At 36.9% G+C, this 12,274-nt stretch overlaps 1 protein-coding gene across 10 annotated transcripts in view; it reads right to left on the reverse strand.

Moving 5' to 3' along the window:
* CAPRIN1 (cell cycle associated protein 1) overlaps positions 1-12,274 on the reverse strand; it is a 36,669-nt gene that overhangs the window by 13,608 nt on the left and 10,787 nt on the right. For 9 of the 10 annotated variants that reach the window (XR_009542387.1, XR_009542383.1, XR_009542386.1 and 6 more), the window contains exons 3-11: positions 10,377-10,439; positions 10,177-10,263; positions 7,610-7,848; positions 7,435-7,517; positions 3,647-3,784; positions 1,973-2,025; positions 1,809-1,895; positions 551-706; positions 352-460 (exon numbers count right to left, since the gene is read on the reverse strand). Coding sequence is in view for 2 of the 10 variants with exons in the window: in XM_060159433.1 (XP_060015416.1) it covers positions 352-460; positions 551-706; positions 1,809-1,895; positions 1,973-2,025; positions 3,647-3,784; positions 7,435-7,517; positions 7,610-7,848; positions 10,177-10,263; positions 10,377-10,439 (1,015 nt within the window). In the remaining 8 variants the exon portion in view is untranslated. The remainder of the gene's footprint in view (positions 1-351; positions 461-550; positions 707-1,808; positions 1,896-1,972; positions 2,026-3,646; positions 3,785-7,434; positions 7,518-7,609; positions 7,849-10,176; positions 10,264-10,376; positions 10,440-12,274) is intronic. The other variant, XM_060159434.1, reaches the window with a different exon arrangement.

Here is a 12,274-nt window from a genome sequence, read left to right on the forward strand (position 1 = left end):
CCCAATGCAGGGGGCCCAGGTTCGGTCCCTGGTCGGGGAGCTGGATCCCGCACACATGCCGCAACTGGGAGTCCGCATGCCGCAACTAAGAAGCCCGCATGCCACAACTAAAAAAAAAAAAAGGATCCCGCATGCCACAGCGAAGATCCCGCGTGCCACAACTAAGACCCGGCGCAGCCAAAGTAAACAAACAAACAAATAAATATTATAAAATAAATAAATAAAAATAAAAGATACAAGATCTAAAAGTTAAGCATTAAAAAGAAAAAAATTAATTTTCATAAACTTTACAAAACCTGAAAGCATTGGCTCTATACTTTCTTTCTCACATAAACATGTATCATTACTAACCTGGAGGGCAAACCAGCTGGGGCATGTCCATGTTCTGTGCTGGATTCATAGGCTGCGCAGATACAATGGCAGGATCAAGGGTCTGGTTTTCAAAATCCAGCATTGAATCCTACAAGTTTAGGTAGAATGTAATGGAATTAAGTTAAATAATGTAAACACTTAACCCTTCTGTCATAGTGTTTGACTAAATAGCACCTACCTGTATGAAATTATAGGGCCCCTGCATTTGCGCCATAAGGTCCTGTACTCGCTGTCTTCTCACGAGGGGATCTGCCTGAGCCACTGGGGTCAAAGAGTGGGGCTCTGGTACTGAAGGAGATGCAGCCTGAGGTTGCTGCTGGAGTGAATTTACCACCTAAAATGGGAGAGAAGGAGAGGGGACTGGGTTGGTAGAATGACAGAGCTCCACTCATTATCATCATGACTGGTCCCCAAATTACATACACCACCTACACTGTAAACAGAATAGCAGACTGGAATGTATTCAACCTGACCAAATTATGCCAAATTTAACACTCTGATCAATGCTATCACTTCTATAGTGTTCCCAATTCCACAGGGTCACCATGTTGCATTTCAGATTTACCTTGTAAACTGCTTTCAAGAAAGACTACCTGTTATAACTTCCTAAAATTATGTGTTTTGCTTAAACTGTTAAGCCTTCTATATTAAGCAAACCTATATATCTATACCAAATATATATCTATCTCAGTACATGATATATAATGAGCATTCAAGAAATGTTAGCTATTATTATCATCAAGCTTTGAGTTCCCATCATTTCATTCTCTCTGGCAATACCATAGGATCAAGCTCTATCACCTCATCAAAACTGTTACAAAAGCCAAAGCTCACTCTGTCATTTTTCTAGCTCTAATAATTTCTGATTATTGTTTTTAGTAATTCCCTGCTACTGAAAAATATCACTAATTTTTATTACATCAAATTGATATTCCTCTGTCTGGCTTTTAAGTCTGGGCAAGCCATATCTGTTAAGCCTGGGCAAGTCACAACCTTATTTCCTTTGTAAGCAATACTGAGCTAACAGAGCCTGGTAACCAAACAGCACTAGGGTGAAGGAGAAGTCTAAGATGACACTCCAACGTACCCCTGTAAGGTAGTCTTTCTGAAGGCTATCCATGTGGGAGCCCAGATTTTTATAGAGCAACCTGATAACAGACAAATCATGTACTTTAACAGACAGATTAACCCCATAAATTATAAATAGATATTTGTATATTTTTTTGTAATTGTATCAGCAAAGCAGTGATTATATTAAATATCCTCAAAGACAAACAAATCACCTTTTAAACAGAACAGTCTTACATGATGAGTTTGTTATTCTAATAAATGTACTAAGAATGCAAAAGACTTAACAATCTAAAATTGTTCTTAGGAGAGATAAGAATTACTAACTAAAGACAAAAGACATCAACCTTGTAACAGAGAGCTCTTACCTCAACTGTTTCAACTGTCCACTCATCTACCTGCTCCTTTTCACCACTGCTGAACTGTGTTTCTGCCATAAATTGTCTATTTACATACTGCAAAGCAAAGTAAATGTTTGAGACCTCTGTTTGAAAGGCAGAAAGGGAAAGCTAGCATTAAATAAAAATCATACCTCTGTTGATTCAACTTCACTTTGTTCAGTGTATTCTTCTGCAGGCTCAGGTTCTAAGAGGTTAAAAAATGATACAAAAGAGTGTAAGAAAACTTTTTTTAAGTTAACAATTCATTTAAATCCAAATAAGTAAACAGTTCACCATCACATAGTCTGAATTTATTTACAAAGTTATAGTTAACAGTACGTTTCTGTATTTTATTATTCTTACAATATATTCAGAAAGTGTTTTCTTTACCATTTATTCCACAATTATTTTAGTTTCAATAGTAATTATTCTGGATCAAGTATAATGCCAATAAAGCAGCATCCTAGTCTCTATTTTAATCTACTTGGTAAAAGTGGTAAGGGGGGAAAAAAATGTCTTGGGAATTCCCTGGCAGTCCAGTGATTAGGACTCGGCACTTTCACTGCCTGGGCCTGGGTTCCATCCCTAGTTGGGGAACTTAGATCCCACAAGCCTCACAGCACAGCCAAAAAAAAAAAAAAAAAAAAAGACTGCCTTACTGCCTTATATTGATCTGCAACCATAAATTCCATTGATGTGCAATGTTCCCTTCTAGTTTCAACCTAATGCTTACCATGTGCCAGGCACTGTATACATACTTTACAAATTACTTCCTAAATGAAGAACCTGAGGTACAGAGAAGTTCAGTAGGTTGCCCAAAGTTACACAGCTAATACGTGTTGTAGCCAAGATTCTATCCAGGCAGTCTGATTCTGGAATCCATGCTTTTACCCATTATAAAGTTTATGCTCCAACAACACTCCCTACAGTACTCAAAATTTTATTCATCATCTTACATTATCATAAAAGTCCTCACAGTAAGTGCTTACCTACCTATTAGTGATGTGCTAGGTGCCAGAATAGATCTCTGGTGACTGAGGAATTTATAGTTCAAGATCATGGAGTTATAATCACTCCATCATAAAAAAAACCAGAAAACCTCATACCATTCACCTCATATACTGGCATTGCAAGCAGCAATAAATCTGTGTACATCAGCCAAAAACCTATTTGAAAAACCTTACAACAGTTGCTCCCTCATCCATACTCCAGCCTAGCAATACTGCAGCAAGAGAAATACCAGTCTGTAACAATGATCAACATAAACAAGATAGGGGCTTCCCTGGTGGCACACTGGTTAAGAATCCACCTGCTGATGCAGGGGACATAGGTTCGAGCCCTGGTCCAGGAAGATCACACATGCTGTGGAGCAACTAAGCCTGTGCGCCACAACTACTGAGCCTGTGCTCCAGAGCCCGCGAGCCACAACTACTGAGCCCACGTGCCAGAACTACTGAAGCCCACACGCCTAGAGCCCGTGCTCCGCAACAAGAGAAGCCACCACAATGAGAATCCAGCACACCGCAACAAAGAGTAGGCCCCGCTCGCCGCAACTAGAGAAGAGCTCGCGCGCAGCAACAAAGACCCAACACAGCCAAAAATAAAATAATTTTAAAAATAAAACTAAAAAAAAGATAAACAACTGATATTTAATGCCTCTGGGAATTACTCTTAACATGATTTGTCTTAATATTTGGTCATGCTTAAAGTTTCTTTAAAGATCTAAGTGTACAAATATAACTAAATAAATGTATAGCTTGAACTTGTGGCAAAGGAAAGTAAAACCAGGACCCTAAACTAAAGCTCATATCCACCTGAGTACTCACCAGCTTCAGCTACCTGGTCTTCAACTGCAGGTGCTGAGGCTGCCTCTTCTTCCTCACACAGCCCATTCTGGTGGTTGTGAGTGCTGTCAAAGTAGTTTGACTGGAAAACACGCTCAACAATTTCCTTTAGAGCTTTATCTAAAAACAGAATATTAATTATAGTCTTGGACTATCTGAGGATGCCTGACTTAAAAGATTCAACATTCTACAAAATATAGTGGTAAGAAAAAAAAACCCATCAACTGTTACTTAAAAACATAAAACCATTAAATTCCAACAGAAATTTATTACAGAATAGGGAACAAGAAATTATTTGTATTAAATTTTTAAGTATTTTAAATAAGTTAGTCCAAAAAAACCCTGACAATTATCATTTATTCATTCAATAAACATTTACTTAGCACCTAACTGTATGTTAAGCAATGAACTAGGCACTGGGGCTACAGAGAGGTATGTAAAGATACAGTATCTGCCCTCACTAAGTGAACAGTCCAATAAAGAAGAGTTATCAAATACTCACAAAAACAGTAAAATTACATCTGTGAAAAGTACTACACAGAAGTACAATGGACTGGACCTAATCAGGGAGAGACCATGAGAGGCTTTTCTGGTATAAGGGCTGCAAGAGCTGGGATCTGAAAGGTGAGTAGTAGAGAGGAAACAAGTGTTTCAAGGCAGAGGCAACAGCATCTACAAAGCCCTGTACACAGGGTGCCAAATACAAGAAAATTAAAGTATGCATTGTGGCGGGAGCATAGGGAGTGAGAAAACGCATAAGGAAAGATGAGTCTGGAGAGACGGGTAAGAGCCAGAATATGCAAGGTCTTACAAACTAAGGGCAAATGTATATAAAATGTGATTAAAATAAAACCATTAAAAGATTTTAAAGAGGAATGGATGGTGAATTCAGTTAAGAGACTGCATTAGACAACAGAAAGGCAGAAAAGTAGAGAAAAAGAAGTAGATTCAAAAGATATTTAAAAGGAAAATAAAATTGTCAGAATTTGGTACGTAAAGGGGACAGGGCGGTGGGGGAAGGTTTGTGTCAGGAGTTAATCTCCATTTCCTGGCCTTGTATAGTAGATGTAGAGCAAGACCATTAAATAGGTCACTATACAGAAAAATGAAACTTCAGGGACATTATATCAAAGTATTATAAAATTAATGCTATTAAAAGTAAAACTATAGGGGGACTTCCCTAGTGTTACAGTGGTTAAGACTCCACGCTCCCAGTGCAGGGGTCCCAGATTCGATCCCTGGTCCAGGAACTAGATCCCACACGCATGCCGCAACTAAGAGTTCACAAGCCACAACTAAGGAGCCCGAGAGCTGCAACTAAGACCTGATGCAACCAAATAAATAAATAAATATTTTTTTTTAAAAAGTAAAGCTATTGGGAATTCCCTGGCAGTCCAGTAGTTAGGACTGCGCTCTCACTGCTGAGGGCCCGGTTCAAGCCCTGGTCAGGGAACTAAAACCCCGCAAGCCACACAGCACAGCCAAATAAATAAATAAATATTGACTTTTTTATATATATATATATATATATATATATATATACACATACATATACACACACACATATATATATTCTCACACACACACACACACATATAATATATATGTTTATTTATTTGGCTGTGTCGGGTCTTAGTTGCAGCACACAGGATCTTCGTTGCGGCATGCGGGATCTTTCACTCTTCTCTAGTTGTGGCACGTGGGATCAGTTGCCCAGCAGCATGTGGGATCTCAGTTCCCCGACCAGGGACCAAACCCGTGTCCCCTGCATTGGAAGGCGGATTCTTAACCACTGGACCACCAGGGAAGTCCCAATAACTATTAACTTTTGAATGCTGAACACTTCACATGTTTTCCTTCCCCTGCTTCAGAATCTCCTGCCTCAGAACTATTTTAAAAAAACTTATGAAAACTGAATGCACATAAAAACACTAATATGAGTAAATTATATCTTTCCATTAACTATAAAGATGTTACATTCCTCAGATGCAGGAATGAGGCCAGGTAGAAAATAACACCAAAACAAGCTACGGCTTAGACTTTAACCCTTGTTACTCCTCAACAGTGCTCATGAAAATTTTATCAGGCTTGACCTAAAGCTACTTTTTGAAGCTAACAAGTTTATACACGTCAACTGCTTTCTAATCAAACTTCAAGTGGGGAATTCAGTACATATTTGTAGCAGAACTAAAATCAAGAAGCCAAAAAGTTTTTTTTTAACAAAGAAATACAGACAACACAAGTTAACACACCAAGAAAATGATTTCTTACATGAAAAGACACAAAAGCATTGGTTCCTCATATTTGATTTACCCATCTCCTTAAAGCAAATACACTCCAAATTACATCATACAATTTTGCCAGAAAAAGTATAAGCTCTTTTCAACCAAATAGCTAAAAACAGGGTATAAACAGATATTTTTGCCTTAATATGTTCAAAAATCTACTTCCCTAAATCGACATTAAAAATAGCTAAGAATCTATTCCCTGACTAAGGGGTTAAAATCTAAAATTCCTAATTTACTGAGGTAGTGTAACTTAAAAATATCCTTTAAAAACAAAAAAAAATCAACAGGGCTTCCCTGGTGGCGCACTGGTGAGAGTCCACCTGCCAATGCAGGGGACACGGATTCATGCCCCGGTCTGGGAGGATCCCACATGCCGCGGAGCGGCTGGGCCCATGAGCCATGGCCGCTGGGCCTGCGCGTCCGAAGCCTGTGCTCCGCAACGGGAGAGGCCACAGCAGCGAGAGGCCCGCGTACCGAAAAAAAAAAAAAAAAATCATACAACTGCATATTTACAGTTAAGGAGTTCACATATAGAATACTGGCCTAGATATTAGCTTTTTAAAAAACATAGGAAAAAATGAATGTCCCAAATTGGCAGAAGTTTAAGAAAAACTAAAGATAGACTAAGGCTATGACCATGAGTAGAATGTACAGGGTGCAGTAAATGTTTTTCACAAAATTTCATCTGTAAGGAAAAACCAGTCCCCATCTAGTACCAAAAACAATGAAAGTCAATTTGGTATTAATCTGTCCACCTCAAGCAAAATAAGTTATGAACAAAACCATGTTAATTTAGGACTCCCATCTTTATAGATTTTTGATTGGTTGATGCTGGTGTTTTGACTTACACACAAAAAAAATTGCAAAAAATAAATAAATAAAAAGATACAAAAAGGAAATAAACCAAAAAGTAAACAGTGGATTAACGTTATTTACACAGTTCTAAAATTTCTTTAATATTTATTTTTATTTTATTTTATTGTGGAAAGAACCCTTAGCATGAGATCTACCTTTTAACAAATTTTTTTTTCAACAAAATTTAAGTGTACCATATATTATTGTTGACTACAGGTGCAATGTTGTACAGCAGACCTCTAGAATTTATTCATCTTGCTTGAATGAAACTTTATGCCCAGTGATTAGTAAGTCCCCATTCCCCCTCCCCCCAGCCCCTGGAAAATAGCATTTCCTTCTTTGATTCTATGAATTTGACTTTTTTTTTTAAACATCTTTATTAGAGTATAATTGCTTTACAATGTTGTGTTAGTTTCTGCTGTATAACAAAGTGTATCAGCTATATATCCCCATATCCCCTCCCTCTTGCCTCTTTCTCCCACCCTCCCTTATCCCACCCCTCTAGGTGGTCACAAAGCATGGAGCTGACCTCCCTGTGCTATGCAGCTGCTTCCCACTAGGTATCTATCTTACATTAAATTTTAAAGATTCTTAGTCACAAAATCAAAAGTTGTCAGTGATACTCACAGGTTGTTCCACATACAGGTTTTTCCTTCCCTTCCAGCAAGTCCCACAGGTGAATGGAGGCATGTTCATACTGCTCATTCAACCTTGTAGTAATAATAAAACAGCTAGTTAATTACCTTTCGGTTGTCTACTCAACACAACATTTAGAAATTTCTATTATCAAATACCACTATACCTCAAGCTCATGTCCCGTTCAGGGTCTGCTAACTTGTAGAACTCATCCAGCAACGACAGTTCCTCTTCTGACAATATTGGCACTCCATTCAAACCTTGCTTGAGGTCAGTTCTCACTTCGTCATCTCCCAATTTGTCCAAAACATACTGCAGCTCAAGCACAGTTTTTAAACGTTTCTGTTCAGCTTCTTCTCTCATAAGCTGCTCCCGACGTGCTGTCTTCTTTATTGTTTTCTGAATCTGCATAAGAATATAAACATAGACGTAGCAATAAGTTTTACGAAACTCCTTTACATCAATTTCAGGTCCAATGTAAATAAGACATATTTCATTCACTGAGTTAAATGAGACCCTGATATACAAAAGAATGACTCCCAACTTAAAAACAATTTAATAAGTAATCTGTTTTAAGTAGCTGCTGGAAATTCAAAATACATCTTTTCCTAGAAGGTATTACACTATGGAAATGGTATCAATGAAACAATATATTGGGGATTTGCTTCAAAATAATCTAGCAGGCAGGGAGCAAGGGAGTAGGTGTATAGATGAAATATAATTGCCCATGAAATCATGGTAACTGTAAAAGCTAGGTATAGGTAAATGTGAGCTCATTATAGTCTTTTCTTTAGTTTTTAAATTTTCCATAATAAAAAGTATAAAAACTAAAAATTTTAATTAAGGTTCTGAGACAATTAAAAAAGAAACCCAACCAACAGCCACAATAAAAAAAAATCTTATCTATGTCTATCTCTATGAAAAAATGGTTCAAAATACTAATTTAAATTGCCTACTATTGACTCACAAGAAGATGTCAAACCCACTACTCATCCCAACAATCCACCACTTCCATTCTAGGAAGAAAGGCAGGAATGAGAAAATAAGTCAAGAAAGCAAAAGTAAGATAATAAAGAAAGCCACTTTGGATGAAATGAGGAGTTCAAGTAGGGAAGACTATGAAGACTTGAAAAGGTAGGCTGGAACTAGGTTAAAGAAGCTCTTGAACCAAAACAAAAAAAGCGTTTAATAACTGTGGAAAGTGCAACAAAGGATCAGAGTTAAATAAAAGGACTGCCAATGAAGTTAAAGGCCCAGTGAAAAGTTCCTGAAAACACCAGTGTTAAAAAAAGAAGCAAAGGAGAATACAAGTATTTTCATTTACATAGTGACAGTAGCTTCAAAAATAGATTCTATATTAAATTGTATATAGCAATTCTACTTCTGTGACCCATATTTTTTTTTTTAAATCAGAAACAAGAAATTGGACAGGGTTCTTCAAGCCTGAGGCTCTGATCTAAGCCAAGTGGAACAAATCCCTACTTGGGTGTAAATTAAATTTCCCTTACTCTGTTTTGAGGGGTATCAATATTTTCCACCTTTAATCAAATTTAATAAGTAACAATAATATTAAGTGCATGAAATAGTTATACGTCAAATACGGTTATAAGCATAACCCTATAATGAGGTAGGCACTATTACTGCCATTTTTACTGTTATAAGCACAACCCTATAATGAGGCACTATTACTGCCTCTCCCCTCTCCCTTTTTCTCCCATCCTTTCCTTTCTATCCTACTGGCTCTGTTTCTCTGGAAAACCCTGACTTATACAGGTATAGACTCTTTCAAAGTCATACAGCTATTAAGTGAAAGTGGCAGAATCAGGATTCAAATCAGGCAGTTTGGTTCCAATCAGAACTCTTCATCTCTGTACTGCATTGTCTCTCATCACATAATAAACTGTTTTGTTTATTCATTTCACCAAATCAGAGACAACTTTAAATTTCAACGTTGTTATAAGCCTTTCTCCAAATAAGCTAACACTAATTCACAAGGATATCAATTTTCTGGTCTCAACTTTCAACAACTTATTTGACTTTGTTCATATTTAATTTTATCCTGTTCCCAAAGGCTTCTGTCACATCAAAAGATGTTTGGGGAAAAACACACCACTTTGTTGGATCAAGAGTTGATACAAGTGCAATATATTAGTCGGCCGCATCCCTTAAGATCTCTATGGAGAAAGTAGTTACCTATTATATCAACAGGTTTCTTTATTTTCTGATAGTTAACGGGATTGTAACATAGTCATGAGGCATAAGGAATACATGGAAGATAAATGTCTATCACGTTTATACAGTTATCTCTCCGTAGCCAAGGGGAATCGATTCCAGGACCACCCCCCACCCCACCCCCCGTGGATACCAAAATCCATGGATGTTCCAAGTCCCTTACAGTCCACACTCTGTATCTGCAGATTCAACCAACCTAGGATTTCGATCCTTGGATGAAGATCCCGTATATACAGAAGGCTGTTATATTTGCATAAATAATTTTTTAAACCAACGATACATGTCTGTCATATATAAAACTCAGTCCTTTTAAAAGGCATCTTTCAGGTGTTACACTAAACTTTACAGAATTGGAAAGCATCTTAGATATAACTGGATCCAATCCTCTCCCCCTTGCAGAAAGCTTATCAACAGTAATGCAAGAATTAAAATTCGAAGAGACAAAATTTTCTGCCCTTCTCATTTTTAATATTTCATAAACATATGCTATTTTTTACTTACATCTTGGCTTAATGCCATGAAACTCCTCTGTAGTTCTTTTGCAAACTCCAAGTTATTTGTGACTTCCTGGTACTTAGATACAGCATCCTAAAATAACAAAGAAAGAACCCGACTTTACTGGAAACACAAAGAAACACAAAATTAATTTTCCTATTAAAATTAATGAGCATAAAATCTTAATAAAAATATAACATCTTTACCAGCTGATCTTGATTAAGCCTTTCCCCTTTGTTCATTCGTTCCTGATAATCATCAAGCTTGCCCTATATTAAAAGAAAAAAAAATTATATTCCATAACTGAAAGTATATACCAGCTTAACCATGCTAAAATAACAAACCCACATAATTCTCTAAGTTTATCTCAAATCTTGCTATAAATATACTTTTTAGATATACTACAGTTTAAGTTAGTATATAAAATAGCTTTAATTGTGAGTTAAAAAATGAATTTAAATACCCCAGCCATGCTGAATGATACCAAATACTGTTATTATAAGCCAATGAAAAAAACGCTGCTTATTTTTTAGGTTTCTCAAAAAAGATATGCATCAGATGGCCCAGGCATATAATACTCATCCACATAAGTGAGGGCCACAATTTGGTGAAAATCCCAGTTACACCCAAGTGAGCATATCAGACATTTTATTAAGTGTTAAATTTTTGTCCCTCCCTCCCCCTGCCAAAGAATTCATGTAAGTGACATAAAAGAGTTTATTTTTCCTGAATAAACACACATGCATATTGTCTTTGATATGCCTCATTCATTTCCCTTGAACTGAAATAATTTCAAGCTATCATATCACCTACAGGCACAGTACACTAGTCAACAGCTTTTCTTTTATTATTTTCTCACAGATGTCATTAATGTGCGGGGGGGGGGGGGAAGAAGTTAAGCCTCTGGTTCAAGGTCATCTCCCTCCCCGCCACCCCTAAGTTGAAAACTTTGGAGGTTTCCTAGGCTACTACTATTAGATAAGCACCCCCTGCCCACCCCCCGCGGAGATACTCAGGTACTGAAGCACAGTTAAAAATTCAGATATTGTTTTAATAAGTTGAAATCTAAATTGAGGGGCGGGGGGGGGGGCGCGGGCAGAATTCCCTGGTGGTCCAGTGGTTAAGACTCCATGCTCCCAATGCAGGGGCCCGGGGTGCCATCCTTGGTAAGGGACCTAGATCCTGCACACAACAACAAAGATCTCACATGCCACAACTAAGAGCCAGCGCAGCCAAATAAGTATTTTTTTAAAAAATAAAATAAAATAAAATTTTAAATAATCACAATAAATTACAAACATATATAATACTTTACCCTTAGCAATAATAAAATAATGAAGAAACCAAATACAAAGTAAGGGTCTGATAAAATTCAGAGGCACAGAAACAAGTTTAAAAGCAACGCTAGAAAGGTGTTTTAGGTCAAATGATCCATTTTCTTTATGGCAGAAAAGACAGTAGTCAACTTTCATAGCCATTCTACCCTAAATGAAACAGCCTATCACAATTCCTTAGTTATACGGAAGGTAAATAAAATCAATACAATCATTAAAACATTAAAGGATGATGAAACTATCCAATTTTATTTAGGTGAACTATTTACACAATCAACAAGTTTCCAACTAAACACATATAAAATTCAAGTCTACCAGATGAAAATCAAGATTTTTACACTGATATGACAGGCCTAACCCCATGTGCAAAAGATAAGCTCAACTGCCTCAAACACTCTGAGGATGGAACAAAGACAGTTCATTCATTTTTTTAAAAGGGTAGGCTTATTTTTCTTTAAGAAATAAAAAACAAGTTAAGATTTGCTTTTAATTATGATTTAGGATGTAATAACAGCGTTATAATCTGCATTTCACTATTTAGAAATATACAAATAGAAGATATGCAGACAGAAGGGGGGCCTGAAATTTAGTGTCAGTACACAGTTAAAATTCTAGCAACCAGGCAAAAGAAAAACTACTATTAGCTTATACCTTGCATTTATTATCTTCCCTTTTTATGGTATTATACATTTTTCAAGGAAACTGTTGCTAGATCAGGACATTAATACACAGTGAATGTCCTACATATCCCACAAGGGATAGTTTTTTGT

This window comes from Lagenorhynchus albirostris, chromosome 9 (assembly GCF_949774975.1).
Source record: "Lagenorhynchus albirostris chromosome 9, mLagAlb1.1, whole genome shotgun sequence".
In the NCBI taxonomy this organism is placed as follows: domain Eukaryota; kingdom Metazoa; phylum Chordata; class Mammalia; order Artiodactyla; family Delphinidae; genus Lagenorhynchus; species Lagenorhynchus albirostris.